Here is a 22,721-nt window from a genome sequence, read left to right on the forward strand (position 1 = left end):
GGTTCCAGAGCCCAAGCCATGTGTAGAGATGAGCCCGACTATATCTAGCCGGTACCTCTCAACCTCACGCACTAACTCAGGCTCCTTCCCCACCAGAGAGGTGACATTCCATGTCCCTATTGCCAGTCTTGGCAGCCGGGGGTCAGTCCGCCAGGGCCTCCGCTCCTGGCCGCCACCCAGCACACAATGCACCCGACCCCTATGGCGCCTCCTGCGGCGCCATATTTCTACTTGGAGAAATTTAAGAGGTTTATCCCTCAAAACTTTAAATACAAAAAAGTTGCACAAAATAGTTTCGCACCATAGGAAATTTATTTTGAGTGTCATAGTTTTATTTTTGAGATACACCAATTTGTATATACTGCAGGAAAAACGAAAAACAATCCTATGATGCAAATTTGCAAAGAAAACAGCATGTGCATCAAAATAAACTATTTCCAGCAGTGCAGTTCGAGTTCTAAGCATCCCAGAAACTATTCAGAAAAGTCAAACATGACTTATAAAAACACCAGTATAGGCTTTTAAGGCCTACAAGTAAAAAACTACATTTTCCGCGAAAATGACGTCACTTCCGGTTTCAGGCAGGAAATGGCGGACATGCGATAGTTCGTGCTGACGTCTGTTTCAACGTCGGAAGTGTTACAAACAGCTGATCAGATCGGCAAAGCGTGTTTCTGGAATATTATGTTTTTGTTCCTGCAAGTGCTTTTTATGCAGTTTTTGCAAAGCTTTATGTGGAAGGAAACCGTGGCCGAGGACAAGCTGATGGCATAAGATGTAAGTACAACTCCTCCGGTTTCATATGCAAAAAATGTATTGCACTAGCTTACGCGGTTCCAGTTCTACGGGGTTTTAAAAATAGTTACGTGAAACGGAGCGTGCTGCTCCGACTGGCTTTAAAGGGTTAAGCGACTCAGGTATATTTATGAACATCTCAAACTTTATGCTGCTTATGTGTGTTTCTGCTACAGGCTGGAAATGTTAATTAGGCTTCGTTTAAAAACAAATCTAATGTGGCTGAACTCTCGAGGTGGAACGTTCTCGGTGAAAGACGTGACAACAGAAAATATTCAGATTCAATACACGGAGCTCACGTTTAGAGAAGCATTACTGAATACACACTGTCGGTGTGTGAAGGAGCCAGGACCCTGTGCTGTGCATTTGTATTCATGTATAACATGTCATTATGTTTCCACTGCCAGTGACACATTCCCATGTTAAAGTGAGAAGAAAAAAAGCTTTCTGATACAGTTATGACCAATCAAGTGAGCACGCACAGCGAGGGACCGAACCAAAGGCAGGAGCACAAAAAACACAAACAACAAGCGAGGCAGCCCCACTCGTGCTGAATAACCACCCACGGGGCCTCTGACAAAAAGGAGCTCGCACTTTCCCCGCGCTAGCCTGACAGCGGCTCAAAGACCGAGTCGGAGCTGCCAGCGTACCTCGACCACGCCTTCACCCGCCGCTCTGAGACAGAGCCCATTTACAAACACTTATTCGCTCTGATGTGGAGGCTGCCAACACATTAGGCACCCAATCACGGGGGTGATGACATACTGTATGGACGAGCGACACACACACAGCTCTGCTGCTCTTTTCTCTCTCTCTCTGTCCCCTGGTTGGTTCTCAGAAGACCGTCTCCTAACGGGACTCGGGGAGAGGGAGAGAGAGACGTGGGTGGTAAAAGTGGGTCACATGCTCAGAGAGAAAGAGAATGAAGGGGGGAGACGGAGAGAGAGAGACTGGGGGAGAGTGACAGTAACATGGAAACATGGCTGGGTGAGCGAGGTAGAGTCACAAAGAAGGGGAGAGAGAGAGAAGGGGAGGTCGAATTCCCTCGTTCAGACGAGTGGATCCGTCACAGGCCTCCTTCCTTTCATCTGATCTCAGCGGACGGCAGAACCTGGGACACACACACACACTAACAGCACAACACAGGGAGCCAAGCAAACGCACACATTCACCCACACACACTCATCGGTACACACAAAACCAACATCAATGCAAAGTACACATCCACAGATGAAGAAACACACAAAGACAATATGTATGTCCCACACACACACACACACACACACACACACACACACACACACACACACACACACACACACACACACAGTATTGCCAGACAAACTTAATAAATCCATTACCCTGTAGATTCAACAGCAACAAAGAGGAATGTAGCAAATGAGATTCAGTAATGGCATACCGACACAATGCTGCGTGCACACACACACACACACACACACACACACACACACACACACACACACACACACACACACACACACACACACACACACACACAGACAAACAGATGCATATATGAGGCACAATAACACACACATATTTAACCCACATGAGAATCAGTGTAAGTAGGCCCTGCTCCAGCCTCGCAGAAAAAAAAGGATGGACAGATCCCATCAAGTGTGTGTGTGTGTGTCTGTGTGTGTGCGCCATCCCCTCATCTCCTGGGTTTTCCTCTACCACCATATTCATCTGTAGCCCTCATAAGAATAATTACACACACATACGTGCGCACACACACACGCCCGTAGCTCTTCTCTGGAAACACACAGCATTCCCAGCTCCTCTCACGCGTTGGTCAAGGTCAATAGCAAAATCCTGCCTAGAAGGCTCGCCTAAAGCCACAGATGCGCTGTGTGTGTTTGTGCAGAGTGTGTGTGTGCGTCTGAATTTGTGCTCACATCATTTATGTGAATGAGTAGTGTGCGCTAGCTTTGTCTGCGAGCCAAAAGTTACATTTGGCTTCAAAATGTACGAATAAAATGTAAACGTAGTAGGACCTAATTCAGGAGGAATATTCCTGATGATATTGTTCCGACATGTTTGCACAAATATTGATAAATTCTTACTACTCTGATCTACTCATGAAATGAGAGAATTCATGGTAATACCACGCTGGCACTGTAGCTTCTCCCTTCTGATTGGCTAAAACACGGGCATGCACTCTGATGCTAGTGAAACAGGTGGTATAAAAAGTACAAAGAGAAGGTAAACAAGGCAACGAACAGCAACAGAAAGGTGAATATCTTCTCACGATGCAAAAATAACTCCTGTTTGGAAGGTGGCGTGTGAGGACTTTTAAAGGGACATTAACTGCAATGAAGACGGCAGCCTGCAGGTCTGAGCGCCAGCGTCAGGCAAACGCAGAGCAGGTGTACAGCTATGTGGAGAAGCTTCAGGTAAAAGCAGGAAGTAGAGCGCTCACACGTCTCTGGGTGTGTGAGTGTGAGTCTGTGTGTGTGTGCGCGTGTGAGTGTGTCTGTGTGTGTGTGTGAGTGTGAGAGAGAGAGCATGCTAAATGAAGGCACTCGCCATCAAAAGACTGAAGCGCAGAAGTATTCTCAATGTTTGAGTCCAGCTGACTGAAGAGGAGGAAAATCAGAAAAGGATCAAATGTCTCTTCACCGAGTTCTGATGGACAGACTTCACTGACGCTCCAGTTGTCTAAGCAACCCTGTGAGGTATTATCTGCTCTCCAGTATGCTGTGCTCTCATTGGTGGTCGCTTCAGTGCCTTTGTCTCAAAGCTCAGTTTTACTTCTTTAGCACAACAGCAGTTGCCTGCAGGTGCTTTAGACTGCAGGTTAAAAACTGTACAATACACAGAGAAAACCCAACAACAACCCTTTGAGCAAGCAACAGTGGGAAGGAAAAACTCCCTCTTAACAGAAAGAACCGGGCTCAGGGAGGGGCGGGGCCATCTGCAGATCTCCAGGCCAGAACACGCTTGTCGTCCTTCAGTGGGGCTTACTACGACTCCACTGCAACTTCACTTCAAGTAAAACACAGAGGGCTGTCAACTCCTGAAGCACCGCGAAGAACAGATTTAATATGTTCGGTCTGTTTGTCCAAGTTTGAATCAGGTTCATTTCTATACGGCCAAATCACACCAACAGCTGCTGCAAGGTGCTTCGTACAGGAAGTACTGCACTGTGTTATACATCGCCACGTTACCACGCAGGTCTGTGGGAATAATGAGCCAAACGTTCAAAGTTATCTGATGTTTGATTCAGATGCAGGACCCCGGAGTGAACTCACTCCTGAGCTGAGCGCGTTCCAGCAGTAAAGCTGGAAACTTTGGGAAAAATGGGATTTGTTTGGCTCCTTAGCAAAGAAGAACCATTCATGCATCAGCAGCCACAGCACACATGCAGCACAGTCATGGATAAACCTGCTCTGTGTGTGTGTGTGTGTGTGTGAGTCACAAATAGACAACAGCAGCAGACCCATGTTACAGTTTCACTACGGTTCACTGTCGCTATGTTAGATCGTTAGCAATGCAGCAGTGAACCGCTTCGACTCTCTACGTTGGAAGTCCGACTTGAGGGAGAATTCCAGGTGAAAATTCCAACTTCAGATGGCTGTACCATGAGCCAAATGGTTATATTATATTAAACAGCTATATTATATTTATTGGCCATGTATATGCACAGACACATACAAGGAATGTATATCTCAACAATGTAAGCAACACAATTCACCCACACACACACACACGCGTGTGGATATACACAGCTGCGCATGCATACACAAGCTGTGTAAACCAACCATAAATAACCAATCAAACGATTTAATCTCTATTTCAAGTGGCTAGACTGTTGCTGAAGGATGTGCTAATTAACAATCACAGAATTTTCCTTCAACTTTTTGGTTTCCAAACAATTTAAAAAGCTGCTGTGTCTTTATTCATAGCACAGCCCTTTTATGTGTTTATATGTATGTTTGTTGGAAATTGCTTGAATGTGCTCGACTAGACCAAAGTGACCTTTACCCACCAAATTCTACTCAGTTTATCCTTCAGCCCTCTTCGGTTCCACATATGAAGAGATTTCCTTCAGATTTACAGCAGCTTGACAGCATACTGCCTCACCATTATTAAGGAAACAAACCGGTGTGGCACTAATGCAGTCAGACACAAACAGAGACAGAGCATCATCCAGATACACTTCTCAAAACCCAGAATCAGTACTGACGACCAAAAACATTTGACCTCGAGTCAATCTGCTGAATATTCTCATATAACATCAGTAAAACTAAAATAAACAGCTGTGTGACAAATAGCAGTATATTCTTCTTCTTAGTTGGAAATGTGATGAAAGAAAATGTGATTAAATCCGTTTTCAGATAAAGCGAGGGAGACGTGAAAAAATCTCAAGTACATCTGCACCTGTAATCTAAATACACCTGAAGATGTATTTATATGCTGCATATTTACATTTTGCATATTGTAATTATTGTTTTGACACCTCGACCGACAGCATTAATCACAAACACACATATTACTTCTTTTAGTAAATTGCAACAGTAAATTTCACCTGTGAGGAAAAAGGAAAAAAGTATCATCTCTCCTTCTCTTTATTAATAATCCAGGGCAAAAAAAAGCATCGGGCCGATCTAATGTTCTGATTGTGCTGACTCTGCGATAACGGTCCTCTGCAGCTCGCAGCAGCCACACAGACGCTGAGGTCACGATCACACGCAGAGGTTAAAGCCAAGCACAGTCCGCCTGTTCCTCTGGGCTCGACACACGTGCTCCAAAGGTTTGTGACCCCTGACCTTTACAGCCCTGGGGTCAATAGTTCAGGGAGTCAGGCAGTGTGTGTGTGTGTGTGTGTGTGTGTGAACTGCCACATATAAGAAGAGAGAGAACTCGCAGAAGCTCATCGTTAAGACAACAATCAGTCCAATTTTACAGGTGAGAGTGTCGCTCATGTCACTCAGGTGTGTCGTTCTCCACGACGGGACTCAGCCGGATGAGATGGGAGTCGACGGTGCTCCGTTCCTGGGGCCGAGCACAACTATGCATTTCCACAGCAGCCATAATTTTTCCTGCAATCATGACCCTGGGCGTGCACACACGGCTGTTTCTTAACCTCCTAAGACCCGAACTCTTCCACGACATGCATTTTTAATTTCTCTTTGATATTTGGGCTGATTGGGACCCGATGAATGTAAAAACAAAGAATCACCAGATTTTATTTTTTTTACCCAATTTTTGTTTCTAAGGAAAATGAGAGCAACGTATGAGGATATTCGTTTTAAATTTTGATGAAACAGAGACAGTATAACGTCCTCGTGAGTGGATATCAGGCCCCTGTAGAGCAAAGTTTAGTATTTTGGTCTAGACAACCCAAAATGTGATGTCCACATATGTGGACGCAGGTCCTAGGAGGTTAATTAAGACTAGTTTTATTTTTCCAAGTCAGCTAACATGTTTTGGTCTTGTGCTCTTATTTCACATTATCATGATTATAAGGAAAAGCTATGAAACTGGGCACATGAACTCATATATATCAGAGCCTAATGTTCCTGTGAATGTATGACATCATGCCAGTGTGATGATAACAGGAACACTAAAACTGCATACAGTACATCCTACTGTAAACGTTCACATCACACTCTGTGAGGACCGACTCATTTCTGAGGCCTCAGATGACAATTCAAGGAAGTGAATCTTTATTTCTGGTCACCAAACGAGGCAGACCTTACGATAAGTCTGAGTTTAACACAGAAACACAGAAAGAAATTAAGCCAAATGCATTGGGTGAATTTGGCACATTAGCATAGCAACATGACTGACTAACGTCATGAACAATAAAAATATTGTTGTTGGTTTTTTTAAGTCAATGTGAGCTAGAATCAAAACATCCATAACGTCCTACATTATTGAAACAGATACAGCAACGCGTCTGATTTTGTTGAAACACTCACAGTTGGTGGCTGCCTCGTCATTGTTGTCTGTTAACATCCAGCCGCTCGCTGGGAAAGAAGAAGTGCATTTACTCATAATGCCTGTTCAGGTGCACAGCAGGCTTCAGGTAAAGTCCTTTTAGATCAATCTGCAACCCTCAACTGAAAATCCATCGTTCTATTCGCAGGCAGGAAGCTGTGAAAGCTTCAGTTATACATGTGTCAGGATTTTGTAGCTCACCTGCTCACACAGGTGGGACTTGTGATAAATAATTTAGTTATTAAGCATGTAAACATGGCTCTTTGTGTTTATTCTTTCACGGAGGTGGGTAGTAACGATTGCACGATTTAACGACGCTAGAGTTCCACGCACATGCAAACAGCTCGTCTCTACTGCTTTAACTGTTAAAACAGAGGCAATACTGCGGCTGACAGGGTTTATTATGTCAAACAGCAGCTTGTTTAGTTTAAACAGTCTGCATTAAGCTGAGCAAACACTGTGCGATTTTTTCTGTCGCATTATTCAGCTCCTGCTCAAACTGTACAAATCGCAGGGGTTAGAAGTTCATAGGTCACGATGCAGGTCTCACACTATACGGCCCGATGCTCTGATGCGACCTGAGTGCTCACAGAAAGAACCTTGAGAGCAAACTGCTGCTGAAGCTGAACCATCACCTCACTGAGTGAAGAAAGGGCACATTTTTGCTAAACATGCAGAAACAGATGCACACCCATACAACTTATGGTAAACTGAGCTGCCTTGTGTGAACATATGTTAAAGTTGCCTCATGCTAATGTTTTCTCTGAGGCTGCTGTGCCATTTGGAGCAAACATGAATATAAAGTTTACAGCATATCTAGTCACTGGAAATTGTTTGCACTGTTTATATATTTATATTATTTACTGCAGGTATTGGTGAAAAAAGCTTTATGTTGTGAAAATCTGAAACCTGGAAATTAGAATTGTTGTGCCTTATTTTGTTGTTTTTACATATATTCCTGTTGAAAATACTAAAACTTGTATATTTATTTATTTTTGTTTGTCTGATAACATTTATTTATAAAATACATCGGACATTTCAAACAGTTACTCGCTACTTGAGTAGTCTTTTCACCAAGTACTTTTTTACTCTTACTTGAGTAACTTTTTGGAAGACTACTTTTCACTTATACTTGAGTAATAATATTTTAAAGTAATGCTACTCTTACTTGAGTACAATTTCTGGATACTCGACCCACCTCTGTTCTTTCAGCACTGCTCACAGGTTCAAATATTGCCGGCCTCCAAAAACACCGATTAGTGCATGTTCACACATAAGTGCATGTTTGTGTTTAATGGGAGCAGGGTGGCAGATGAGCTGGATGAGGCTGAAGATCACTCAAACCCACGGACACTAGAGCCTCCGGGGTAACTCGAGACCACACGCGCGCACGCACGTCAGAGTCTTCCACTGTACTCGATAGAAATGTGCGATACGTGGAAGTCGATGATACATTTAAAAAGGGGGAGCGGAGAGGAGCAGCAGACCGTGACACTTCAGACATACGGCAGGGCCGAGGAGAGACGAGGGGATGAATGAGAGAAACGGAGAGATGCAGAAACAGAGGCACAGGGAGATATATCCAGCTGTTTGTCCATCCTCGCTTTGCTGTAATGAGCCCATGTTTGGCTCTATGGAGCATTGCCAACGCCTCATCAAACTTCTCCAAACTCTAACAAGCCAAACTGCTATTTAGATTTACCTCCTACGGACGCTGAACCGAACCCAAACAACTAAGCACATAACAGCGTGACGCTCCCTTAAATGGACACTTTGACATTTTGAATTTTAGCTGTTTATTTTTCTTTAAACAGACACTTGTCAGCATGTGGGGGAACGTTTTTGCTTTTAAGTTTTCATAAAATGGCTCGGCAGCATTGTTAGCTTCGCTGAGCATATCTTCCACTTGCCGCCTGCTGTGCCCTTTGGCTGAAATGAGGGAAAGCTTCTAAGTCATTTAGAGATTCACCTGGTGAAGAAGCAAATGCGCACACACATAACCGTGCTCTTATTACAGCCAGGAAGCCACCGGCCTCTACTTTTAAACCCAAAAACCACATTTTCCTCTGGGAAAGGCCATTAGAGTTTGTGTCTGACAGCTGCCCCTGCGCTTCACAAACAGCGACGCTCGGCCAAACTGAGAAAAACTCAAAAAGAGCAGCAACAAACACCCAGAAGCTAAAATGCACTCTTTCAGTATGAACGCTGATAACTCAGAGCTTTACCTGCTCATCCGATATTATTCAAGACAAAACATTTCTCAGCAATACTAAAAATTCATTTTAGTTTAAAAGATTATTTGAAGTGTTGAATTAAAAAACTAAATCTGCGATAAGCCAGAAGCCATCATCCACGCCATAAAGCTAGCTATCCTCATCCCTGAGATCTAAAAAAATAAAAACTTGTCCCGTTCTTCTTTCTCTTTACGACAGCGGCCCCCAACCCCCGGGCCACGGACCGGTACTGGGCCGTGAGAGTTGAGGCTCAGGTGTGAAATTTATCGTTTTCAGGGTTTTATCGAACCCCATGTTGTAGTTGTGTGTCTTATTTTGAAAGAACTATTTACACGTCACCATAGCGACCATAGAGCATTAAGGGGAAGAGAGGAGGATGTTACTCTCAATGTTGTTGGCGCATTTCAGGAGGACACTGCTAATAAAGTTACACAATTACACAGTGAATTCAGTGAGTTTGATATTATATTTACTAAATCCCACAGTTTTTGTCTCGGTCGGATCATTTTATTTTGTTGTATTTATCCGTCACACCTTAACCTCCTAGGCCCTTTTGCTCTACAAGGGCCTGATATCCACTTACAAGTAGGGATGGGTATCGTTTAGGTTTTATCCGATACCAGTACGAAACCGGTACTTTTGAAACGGTGACGGTGCTTAAAGAATGGAGAACACACACTTTGTCCAAAAACCTCTCATGTTCAGCTGTTTTTTTGTAAAAAGATAACAATGTTAGCCTTTTCTGCAGCTATAGAGCATATATGGCATCACTCTATCAAACAAGAGGACAGCCGCATGTAACTACGACGGTGTTTGCTAGTTCACCTTACATGCATTAATGTAATAACGTGGTTAGCCTACTCAACGTAAATTACACACGAACAACATTAAGCTACTCACGCAGAGAAGAACGGCTGCTGCTGCATCATCATCCTCATCATTCCTGCTACACTGGCAGGGCTAGGGGCCAGGGCTCTCCTCTTCGTGTTTTTGGGGGATGTTGCATAACAGCCAACCCACCCACAGTAGATGCGCTCGGTGTGAGGTCTCGCAGCAAGCTATCAAATACGGCGCATTTCTCGGCTTAAAAAAAAAAATGCTATGCGTCGCCAGGTGTTTCATCAGATTCGAGGTGTTACCTCCTTTGACAGCATCACAGTATCAGCTTAAAGCACTTGTTGCTGCTGAGTTTGCATCTTTTGCTGTGAAGTACAGCCAGACTTTTGACCGCTTCGCCTTGGACATTTTTAATCTGTAGCTCTGCTCTAAAAGAACGTACGTACCTGGGCCCGCCTACTACACTCGCAAAGATAAAATGATTGGCTAGAATCCAAAGTGTGTGACATCTCAGTAAAAAAAAAAGAAGAAATAAAGCACCGAAATGTGCGCTGTTTTTCGGTCTGGTTACTACCGTTTATGTCAGAACCATGGCATGGCACCGGACACCGGTACCCTTCCCTACTTACGAGGACATTATACTGCTACAGTTCTACCAAAATTTTAGACGAATATCCTCATATGTGGCTCTTATTTTTCTTAAAAACAAAAATAAGGTAAAAATAAATAAATAAATAAAAATCTGGTAATTCTTTGTTTTTACATTCATCGGGCCCCAATATGCCCCAATATCAAAGAGAAATTAGAAATGCATGCCGTGGAAGAGTTTGGGTCTTGGGAGGTTAAAGGCCGATCCGTGAAAATATTGTCTGACATTGAACCGGTCCGTGGCCCAAAAAAGGTTGGGGACCGCTGCAAACTCAAGCGACACGCTTTATGACAGGACCTCAGAAAAAACAGTCAGAGACCAGATTTGGGCATTGACACGTCAAATCTGGTGTTCAAACTTAATTTTGAAAATATGTCTTTGAGGCTTTTAAGGTAAAATACCCCAAAAATACACAAAAGCCAAACACGATGGGATTCAGAGGAGGCACCTGGGAATTCAACTGCCAACCCAACAACAGATCATATATAACTACTATCCCTTTCAGATAAATTTGGATCGTTTGTTTTGATGGGAAAACCTTGAATAATTGTTTTATTTGAAAAGCTGAATAATATTTAAACACTCATTACACTCTCAACAGTCAAAGCAGCTAATTCAGCTAAGTCTGATACCTGACCTTGTCCTTACTACAGTCCAGGACATGTTTAGTGTTGGGCTGGGCAGATGTGAAAGCCTGTGTCCATAAAACCATAATTGTCTGCATGCTAACCTTTGGTGTGAGGAACAAGCTTTAAAAAAGGGCCTGGGTCACATCTTTGAAGGTTATGGTGGCTTTTTATTGTTTTATTGTTTGCCTGACCTACTTCCCTCTAGTATAAATAATAATAAACTTTACTGCCGAGTAACACTGTGTAACAGACCTATCTGAAGTTCAACAGCAGCTTGTGTTGCATCATAATACTACCCATATTTAAGCCTTGTGTACTATTTCTACCCAAAGTCAGCGCGCTAACTAAGCTCCGCTGTCACTAAGTGAGAGGGGATAAAGTGTCAGGACCCCAAAAGCATGTGTGATCCTCTTATCCATCAATCAGTGCTACACTCAACAACAACCACAGGCCAGTAAACACGGCCAGGTTCTCGATCAACATCATCCCTCCTACATCAGTGTCACCAAAATGTTATTACCGAACCGATTTTATGTGCTACACAGCGCTCAAAAAATCTGCCAAAAACTGTTTCAGTACGACTTTGCTGAGCTACGAAGCCGCACCGCTTGATGGATTGTCGGAGCATTACGGCTATCGTAGGCGGAGCCTCGCGGAGTGATACGTACTGTGCTTCAACATAGTATTACCGTATTGTGTGTGTATAACCTCTTTTTAAGTTGTGTGGATATTATACATGGTTATGCTGAGGATATGTCGGCCAGTTTCCACTGGAAATGCCTTTTGGTTAAACTGTCAACGAGGAATTTGCATTGCACTAATAAAGTTGTGGAGTTGTAAAGTATTTTTTAATTATATCGTCAGTTATATCGTTATCGCAAATTTTCAAATATATATATATATATATATCGTGATAAATTATTTTGCCATACTGCCCTGCCCTTGTGTCCACTCCAGGTCAGGAAGAAGCTGCTGCTCCGAGTGGAGGAGTTTGGGTGGGAGTTTAGTCCAGAAGGGGAAGGACTGGGGCAGCGATGCTGAAGAGAGAGCTGTATCATGGAAGGACAGGCCCCTGCACGGTATGTACCACCGGCAGATAGAGGAGGTGGCTGATATCCAGAAATCCTACCAGTGGCTGGACAAAGCTGGACTGAAAGACAGCACAGAGGCACTAATCATGGCAGCACAAGAACAAGCTCTGAGTACAAGATCCATAGAGGCTGGGGTCTATCACACCAGGCAAGACCCCAGGTGCAGGCTGTGTAAAGATGCCCCAGAGACAATCCAGCACATAACAGCAGGGTGCAAGATGCTAGCAGGCAAGGCATACATGGAACGCCATAACCAAGTGGCCGGCATAGTGTACAGGAACATCTGTGCCGAGTATAACCTGGAAGTCCCGAGGTCAAAATGGGAGATACCCCCAAGGGTGGTGGAGAATGACCGAGCTAAGATCCTGTGGGACTTCCAGATACAGACGGACAAAATGGCGGTGGCTGACCAACCGGACATAGTGGTGGTAGACAAACAGAAGAAGACGGCCGTAGTGATCGATGTAGCGGTTCCGAATGACAGCAATATCAGGAAGAAGGAACACGAGAAGCTGGAGAAATACCAAGGGCTCAGAGAAGAGCTGGAGAGGATGTGGAGGGTGAAGGTAACGGTGGTCCCGGTGGTAATCGGAGCACTAGGTGCGGTGACTCCCAAGCTAGGCGAGTGGCTCCAGCAGATCCCGGGAACAACATCGGAGATCTCTGTCCAGAAGAGCGCAGTCCTGGGAACAGCTAAGATACTGCGCAGGACCCTCAAGCTCCCAGGCCTCTGGTAGAGGACCCGAGCTTGAAGGATAAACCGCCCGCAGGGGCGTGCTGGGTGTTTTATATATATATATATATATATATATATATATATATATATATATATATATATATATATATATATATATATATATATATATATATATATATATATATATATATCCATCACCACCAATCACGGTGGGCTGCCTGGACCAAAACATGCCTGTTTTTTTTTTTTTTTGTCCCAGTCAGATCTGGATGCAGCCAATAATAAGAATGCTCATTTAGCTGCATTTAGCCATTAAGATGTCTTCTGATCAGAATATTATACATGCGATTATTTAACAGCCTGTGTGTGATGTTCCGTTTACACACAGTATGCTAGCGATCACATGTTAGTAAACATGGCAGTCACACAATCATGTCAGTTGTTGCTCGTCCATTGGAGCTGTGATTTCTGAATCACACATCCACACAAACAGAAACCCAACTCTGGTCAAACATCTCTCGTACCTTACACCATCCATTTCTTTCCTAAATAACTTAAATAATCTCTCGTCTGTGAGTGGCTGTGTGCAGGTAAACCCATCTGGTTACATTAATGTGTAATGTTTGTGTTGCCTGGCAACAGCAGGAAAGAAAAACCCAAATATCAGAGCTGAGACGTTATCTCACTAATGTAATTGCATTGAATAACAGATCCAATTCCACTAATGGGGAAGGTGACTCTTACTCACAGTGACTAAAAATAGGACGCCTGGTGTCCCCAGGTTCCAGTAAAGTCAGGGGTGATGGCTGATTTTAAATGAAAACGAACGTTTTAATAAATCTTGAGGAGCCTTTTCAACGAGTTGCTCTGGGGCACAAATACGACAGGATTGCAAATATGAACCAAATTTACGTCACCAGGTATGTCACATGTGGAGATAGCGGTGCAAACCTTTTTTTCCTCTGATCATCATTCCTTTTTTTAGAAATTGTCAACAAGTTGCCAGCTTAGCTCGACCAGAGGCAATTAAAATGCTCAGTGAAGTGAGACGCAGGGCAGATGGTCAGGCAAAAAGTGGCACAAGCCAGCTTGATGCACAACTGGTAACACAGGTTGTCTTTGCTTAGGTCTGAGCCCCAGCGTGCCCACCCTCGTGCCAAAAGCAACGCATGTCCGCTGATGAAATAGCTCAATTTATCTTGTGCCTTAAATTGTTGCCATCTATTTCACCAATCAATAAACCGCAAAACGTGGAAGTGTTGAGGAGGCTCAACATCCCACTGTGAAAACCTGGATTTAATTATTTCCATAAGACACATTTACCTACAATGAGCTACGTATTGACTGATGTTTTTTTTAATGAAAGAAACAAATGCAGGAGGGGGGAAAATATTCAGGAAAACCACATCATACAAGAGCTGATGTCACAGGAGCTACACCTTGTTGTGATGGAGGTGTTGCCTGTCCCAACAGCGGTACTGGGAGTTTCTCCCACAGGGTTCAGACTGCTCCTTGGTTTTATCCTGCCAGGCAGTTTCTTTCCAGGTGCCTAATCAGACTTACCCGTCCTGGAAGACATAAGGTGAATTTAACCTCCTAGGACCTGCGTCCACATATGTGGACATCACAATTTGGGTTATTTAGACCAAAATAGTCAATTTTGCTCTACAAGGGCCTGATATCCACTTAGGAGGACATTATAGTGCTACTGTTCTATCGAAATTTTAAACGAATATCCTCATATGTGGATCTCATTTTTATTAGAAACAAAAATCAGGTAAAAAAAATTTAAAAAAAAATCTGGTAATTCTTTGTTTTTACATTCATCAGGTCCCAATCAGCCCAAATATCAAAGAGAAATTAAAAATGCTGCTGTGGAAGCGTTCAGGTCTGAGGAGGTTAAACTAGCGGGCAACAAAGAAAGCCAGCCACACTCTGGGCCGAGGACTAGACTGGAGGATTACTCCTGCAGACTCTGTCACACATCGATTTTGAACTGAACACCTGAAGGCAACAACTTCACTAGACTGTAAAAACTACTCATTAATCCTGTGGCAGCGTCAGGGACCAAGCAGTAAAGCATAAAGGACACAGGTGGTTTTAATTCAAAAAGGGGTTTTATTGACCCAAAAATATGAAAACATATTTAACAAAGCCAAAACTCAAACAGGCAGACCAATAAAAGAGGGCAACTCAATAGACTAAACTCAAGATAATAATTAACAAAACCTCAAACAAACATATGATAAACTGACCTCCTGAAATGACACACAGGGGAACTTAAATACCGGTTTAGCTAAACCAAATGACACACACGGGGGAAAACAAGCTGGCTGCCATATAACCAACTAATACAAAACAATGAAACAAACATGAAACACCCCCCAGGCAATGAAGCATGTGGTGCAATCCAATTAGGCTGTCAGTGGTACTTCAGGTCTCGCAGCCCTTTGCCACACCTTTTGCCAGACAGGAGAAGCCAACCCCCAGGTAACTCAAACAAAGAAAGATGTATTAATATAACATAAAACAGAACTTTGACCTTGCAAGGTTAATATGTGTGCACGCCATATAAACATTGGAAGGTGTGATGGAAAAATAAATACATTTAATAAAGAAACAATATTGAACAATAAGTAGAATATTTTAAAGTAGTGACTGTAAATTAAACTAAAGTGAATCAACGGGTGGTGAGGTGTGGAGCTTACCATGTGTGGCATGCCATCACAGGCAGGAAGGGCTTCGTCCCCACGACTGTGCCGTATCACACTGTCCACAGCACACGGGCATACATATTCACATGGTACAAAAACATATCACGATGTCATTGCTATACCATCGCCATGCTTTCCTGTTTCCACAGCAAGGAGACGAGCCCTGCATGGCCTCAGCCTCTGATGAAGATTTCATATGTAGTAAGGGAGCTACTTCAATAACAGAGCCCAGTACTTTTGCTCCAGTTACAGGCCATGTGTAACCGAAGCAGTGCTCAGCTGTACTCCATGTGACAGGAAGAGCAAACTGTGGAGCAACTGATGCAGTTATATGATTGAAAAGCAGGGCTTTAAAAGGCCAAGTTACTTTAGTCACTGTAAAATTAATGTGTTAAGCAATTCTTCTACATGGTTTATTGACAGGTTTTAGGGACAGCACTACCTGGGCTGCTTCTGTTCGACCTATGCTGTGTTACTCCTATTGCCATGACAGGAGTTCATCGAAAAAGGAGGATGAAGAACGCCTATCGTTTACGTACCCTGATAAAGGCTGCACCCGTTCAGTGGCTTTTTCTATATCATCACAAATCATTATCACAAATGTTCTTGAAAGGCTACATCGCCCTCCCTTACTCCGCCCTGATAGCTGACTGTAAGGTTTCTGGAGCCCTTTTAACACAAGTACTTTAGAAGAGTTGGAGAAAGAGCTGTGAGTACAGCGGCTTCATCCCCCTCCTGTTTAAACATGACGCCTATTAGAAACACGTTTGCTTAAAGGGAGGGTAAAGGAGCAAAAGTGCTGAAGTGAATTAAATGATTAAGTATAAGATAAGTCCCCTTTGATTCAGGCCAAAACATGACGCCGTGTTGACGATGGTTACGCCTTTTAGCGCGTCCATCCAGGTGTCAGCTCGTCCCTTCTTCTAAAATATTTTTCACCTTTAGCAAAACAGAAAAACACAGAATGGGTTTGAAGGCCTGCATCACCACTCGGGCTGCACAATGTGTAATGTTGATAATACGTTTTTTCATCACAATCCCCTGATTTTAGTGACAAAACTGTTTTGCTGTCACACAAACATAGCCCTACGTTTTCCATGTAGTGGGACACACCTGCTGATGCACAGATCTCTGCAGTAAAATAAATCAGTGCTCTACAAATAATGAATTTATCCATCTACTAAAAGCAGGAGATAAAGTTTTGCACCCCACTCATTGTACCTGCATGATGCATGTGACCAAGTAGGAACGTTTGACGGCCTTCTCTTTTTCCCAGTGTTTTGTGTGCAGTGAAGTATCCCCACTCCTGTGTCCATTTTCCAGAAGTCTTCATCCCTCACCGTGTTTGCTGGACACTTATCGTTGGCCAGAGGGAATGCAGCTGCTTTGGTGATTTCAGTGCATCTGTGTGAGCTGGATGGACGTGCTGACGAGCTGCACTGGCTGATGTTGGACTTTTCACATTAGCAACCGCCGCAGTGTTTTTCTTGGCTTTAATGCATTTGTTGTACTGCAGTCAGTGGTGTGTAACTTAGTCGTGTTGCTTTGCAGACCCACAGCAATCTTTGCACATTATTTCATCTTGGTTGGTCACTTCCCATAAATCCAAAGTATTTCCAAACAACGGATGGCGATCTGCTTCGAGTTCCAAGTTCTTCTCCTTTAGCTGTGATTTTTGTTTCGATGCTCTGTTGTGTATCCGTCTTATCTAGTCGCCATTCAGGAAACTTTAAGCTTTCATTGGCACACGTCATTCGATCATGTTCGTTTAGTTGTGGGAAGCCTAAATGGTGACTGATTGTCCTAAAACTACCAGAATTGCCCTAGAGCTGGGAAATTGGGATTGTTTGATCACTCTTCACTTACATGTACAAGCTTGTAATCATGGGGCAAGAAATGATGTGAGACAGACGGGAGGTCGGTCACTGACACCCACCTATCCGTGCAGGACATTTCACTTTGAAAGCATGGATAGGAACATACTCCCTGAGTGGGCCTTCAGTAAGAAAAAGTCTGAGGTTTGTTAACATGCATAAATGTCTGAGCGGAACAGCGTGTGCACGAGCTTAACAGAGGCCTGAGACAGAGGTACTTCAACCATGCGAGCATGGTGGGGGGGTCAGTCAGCTGAAACTTGTGCCCCCCACCTTTAGACATTAGGCCTTCACAGTACGTTAATGCAATAATTCACTGTCTGCTGCACAGTCTTTGTAGTAATTAGTCGTTAATTACATATCGCTGTTAAGTTTGTTAACGGGACTGCCATCAAAATAGTGACCCTCACCCTCACCACCATCATCATCATCCCCGCGTCTGTCAGCTCTGATGTCGCACTGTGGGCTGTTAGGCCTCCGCTGATGCACACAGACAGTAAGTCACACCAGCACTAACACCACCGAGGACGATAACGACGCTTTTACCTGGCGAGTACAGCCGTGCTAGCTGTCGGGCCCCGGCGTGCTGCGGTCCCCAGCGAGGCGCCGCGCTGCGTGCAGCCGCCCCATGCTCGTTGCCGTTCGGATCCTCCTCCGCCATGGACCGGTGCCTGATGTCGGTCTCGGAGAGTAGCGACGCCGCCATGACTCTCCCCGCTTTGGGCTTTCAGCTACAAGACATCCACCGTGGAGCTGTCCCGGGCGATAGTGTCACGGCCTCCGGCTGTCGCGGCGACCGAGCGGAGGAGGTAGGCTCAACCAATTGATGCTAGCTGGGATGTTACCGGAGCAGCCTCGTGCCACCCGGAAATACACACACGGACCTATTTCACGGGGCTGTACCCGCCACTGCTGTGAATGTGCACCAAACGACAACCGGACGGTTAAATGTACCGCGGTTTAGTTCCAAGTGTTCTGCTAAACAAACTTTATTTGTGCCTCCGCTGAAAAAAACACAGGTCCTCAGAGTTCACCGAGCTGTCCTCAGCGTTAGGGACCGTCTGCGTTTGGCAGCGACGTCACAAAGTGAAAGTACGATCCGAGTACCTGCAGGTGCACAGGAGACTGTAGATCATGTATCTTTAAATATCCATACACACGTTTCTAATTGTTTTAACTGGTGTTGTAGCACTAATGATGGCGCAGTGGTTGTAAGGGTCCGGTGTCAGCATCTGTGGATGTGTTGGCTTCATCCCGCAGTCTTAACATGTGCGCCTCGGGTCATTTATAAACTGGGTGTAAATGATTGTCTGTGTCTCTGTGTTAGCCCTGTGATGGACGGGTGGCCTGCCCTAGTACAGGAACAAATACGGTAGTTTTAAGGTAACAGTCAGCCAGACATTCAGGAGCTGGAGGACGAATAATAGGACAGATGTAGAAATATATGTTTGTTTGTTTGTTTTTCTTATGAAAAAAGAGTGGAAACGTGCGCGTGTGTGCAGCTATCTCAAAATGCCTCTTGTTACTTATTAGTTGTTTCATATTATTTCTATTCACTTTAATTTAAAAACCAAAGTTTTTAAAAGCCTTTCCCGTTGGCATGTACTCGTCTCCCACCATCTGTGCTGCAATGGAATTCTCCCATTAGTTAATTAATGTCTGTGGTAATGGTAAAAAAAACCGCTGTGTGCAGTTAGTTTGGTTAGCTGACAAAAGGATAACATACATGTGGGCATACAAACCACATCCCAGTGAGTCTTTTAGAAGTAAAACTGAAAGTGTTCAAGGCTGCACAAGGCCAAACAGTTCAGGAACCAGGATGAGTGAGTGTGATCTCCAGTCCCTCAGACTACACTGCTCTAAGAATGGGTGCAGTTCTGTAGGGTCACAGTTCATCGCTGTATCCACAAATTCAGGTTAATACTGAACCGTGTAATTTTAAAAAAGGACATAAACGAGATGACGAAACATTACTGCCTTCTCTGGTCACAGACTTGATGAACAGTAATCAGGCACAATATTGTCTGACAGATCGATATTCTTTTTAGGAACACCTGATAAAATAACACATTGATTCGTGCCATATAAAAAGTGAGACATGTCAATTCAGATTCTTTGTCAAATATACACTAACGAATCATTTTACATCAGCAGCCTAACCACTGTCATGATAATAAATACTAGTTAATCTATAGCACCAAATCATCAGCCAGTCACCTGTGAGCTACAACATGGCAGAGCTGCCTGTCACCTGATAAACAGGACATACATGACAATAAGAATAAAATGTGGAGCTGCTTCAGTGTTTCTGTCACTTTGTGCAGATCTTGACTCGTCAGTAATGTTTGTAGGCTGAGTGCATTTTAAAACTGTGCAAACTGCACTACAAGGTGGAATATCTGCAAAATCACGACGACCTCATGATATTTTGTCTCAAAAATGAACCCTATGAATACGTCAGTGCGATTAGGATGAAATTATTGTGTCACCAACATGTTAACGTTAGACATATAATTCTAACAGCCTCTGTAAACTAATATCCGGGCTGCTCGAGGCTCTGTTTTCTCTGACAGTTTCAATCAAAATTAGAAACGCTGCTCTGAGACTGAGAGAACTAACAGTGCTGCCTGCTGTGCAAACACGTTATTCATGGTTACGTACAGTTTTAGACTGATGTGGGCCAAAGCCTAGCACAGCCTGTAACGTTATTGTGACACATTTTATGAGTGAACTTGGCTTTAAGTGACTGACAGGTTTCTTTGAAAAACAGTTTCTTATATCCAGCTTCTTCCTCTTTGCTGCCGTCCTCCTCGCAGCGCAGGTTTGCCGCTACTGAAACTAAACAGAGCTCCCTGAAAGGCTCAGCCAATCACATTGGCCATATTTGTCACATGACGTAGGACTCCAGTAGAGCACGTAATTTAACTCTTTCTGCTCCGCTGGGTGAATGAGACGCTGACAGATCGTTTTTCTTTCTATCGGGTTTGTTTTTCTTTACTCAAAGAGATCAAATTATTGGTGGGGACACGTCCCTTCCGTCCATGCCAAATCTACACCCTTGCTTGTCACCCATTGGATTATTTCTGGAGACATTTTTAATGCTGGCTTCAAGTGCAGTTATTCTAAGAAGGAAACAAAACTGTGCAAAGTTTATGAAACGTTACTGCATTACTAATATCAACTAGAAGTGAAAAAATGATGAACCTCTCACTCCTTTATATTTTGCATCCAAACAGCCGTACCTTTTCAAATTAAAGTCTGCTAATAGTTCTTTTTGAAAGTCTTTCGAAGTTCTAGACATCAGCTGCTTTTTCACTCATATTCAGTCCTCGTGCTGGATTTTTGTTTGTTTAGAGCATAAAAAGGCAGTTAATTGAAAGGATGAACCAGTGTTGTGTCTTCACATAACAACATTAGGCACGTTGTTTCTAGTGCCCTGGTGCAAAAACACATGGAAAAATCTGAAAAGATGCAAAAGACAACAGACTGACAGGCATAAAATAGAAGTGTTGCACCAACAAGGTGATTCCCAAAGAACTGTTAGCTAAACACCTGCTATATCTCAGCGTGATGTGCAGTTTGCCCTTCAGAAAATATGAACGACCTGGACAGTTGGAGGAAAAAGAAGAAGTGGCATGTCTAAGAGAATATTTGCGCCAGGTGAACAATATCTGGAAGTCATGAGAGAAAATTCAGCAAAGACCTGACATGGATTCAGAGACGCATCTGGCCCTTCAGCTGATCCATCTCCTCTTCATCAGAAATGGTCTCAGTGGGAGGGTGGCTGTGAAGAAGCCATCCATAAGGAAGGAGCACACAAAGGCTGAGGTGTGCCAAATTACACAAGAGCCAGGCTGAAACTCGGTGGCTACAGATCCTATGGAGTAATTCATCTGTGTTCAAAATATTGGAGGGAGGGGACCATCAGAGAACTATAACTGTGGGTGTCAGTGGAGGATCGGGCGTGGTTTGGGGCTGATGTTGGGGAAGTTGTTTGAATGATCAATGCAGAAAAGTGCAGCCAGATTTTGATCCATCATGCAACACCATGTGGAAAGAATCTAAATATTTTAGCACAACAATGATCCCAAACATAGAGTATATTTACATGTGTGCTTCCCCATGTTTCAGTACAAATATAAAGAAATGAGGGGCAACTCAAGACTTTTGCACAGTGCTACATGATTTCAACACACATCAATTCCATTGTAAAAAGTCACTGTGGGTCAGCAGAGGAAAAGCTTGATGAAAGCAGCTGTGTTAAACTGTCAGTGCAGCCGGTACGAGGTGCAGAGCGAACGGCTCCACGGCCCTTTTTGAACGGAGCCTTCGGCCTCGTTGTCCCATTCTTTCAGCCCACACGCACTGCATGCTCGAGACACGCACACCAAACCACAATATCTGTACGTGGTCATCACCAGTGAGACGTGTATGATTCTCAGCCGTGTCAGGCTAATTATCTTACAATGCGCACTGCTGCTGTTGATAAGTGTGGTCATCATAAACCTCGTTCTTGTGTGCGTGACCTTAGATGAAACTCGACACAGATGGTCCACTGTGCCTTTTTTCAAACAGATCTATTCACAGAGGATTGTTGCCAGGTGTGATCAGTCCAGCTATCACCTTGTGCCTGAGCATAACGATAAAGGCCAGATTATGCCGTAGTCGCTTGTCTTTGTGCGCCGAGCCGAATGGCTGCATCGTTTCCAGCGCAGTTCTTGGTCACTCTCTGTGTCGCAATATCAGCAAACACAGCACCCAAGCAAACTCATAAATCACATCACACAGCAATTCTTTATTTGTCATTTATTTATTCCTTTCATCTTTTTTCTGTACTAGATTATTGCAATCTGGTTAATTCACATTCAAAAAGCAGTCGTTGACCAGACGCATTGAAATCGATGATATTTATTTTTTTACAATAACCATTATAGGCCCCATAGAGACTGGAAAACCCAATCCAAAAAAAGAAACATCTGTATGGTTTTCTGCACTTTATTTTTGTTTTCATGTCTTTTTGTTTTCATAGTAATTACAAAAAGGAAAAATATATATAACAATAATCATAAAAAGGATCGTTTTAGGTAGCGGTTTAGGAATATTACGACTGGCAAACAATCACAACACAGCACAAGTACCTACTTACTGCAAGAAATGAAAGGTACAAAAATGAAAACAAAAGCAAAGAAGCGCATATGGAAAAGGAAAAATCAAAGAAAACGGCACCTATGAAG

At 43.6% G+C, this 22,721-nt stretch overlaps 1 protein-coding gene across 1 annotated transcript in view; it reads right to left on the minus strand.

The window, feature by feature from the left end:
- peds1a (plasmanylethanolamine desaturase 1a) overlaps window positions 1-18,727 on the minus strand; it is a 60,454-nt gene extending 41,727 nt beyond the window's left edge. Inside the window, exon 1 of the mRNA XM_085411516.1 lies at window positions 18,034-18,727. Coding sequence (XP_085267642.1) covers window positions 18,034-18,193 — 160 coding nt within the window. The 5' untranslated portion in view covers window positions 18,194-18,727. The remainder of the gene's footprint in view (window positions 1-18,033) is intronic.
- Between the last annotated feature and the right edge of the window lie 3,994 nt (window positions 18,728-22,721).

Source organism: Rhamphochromis longiceps, linkage group LG7 (genome assembly GCF_057381845.1).
Source record: "Rhamphochromis longiceps isolate RC_006_pf linkage group LG7, R_longiceps_female_GT1.1, whole genome shotgun sequence".
Classification (NCBI taxonomy): domain Eukaryota; kingdom Metazoa; phylum Chordata; class Actinopteri; order Cichliformes; family Cichlidae; genus Rhamphochromis; species Rhamphochromis longiceps.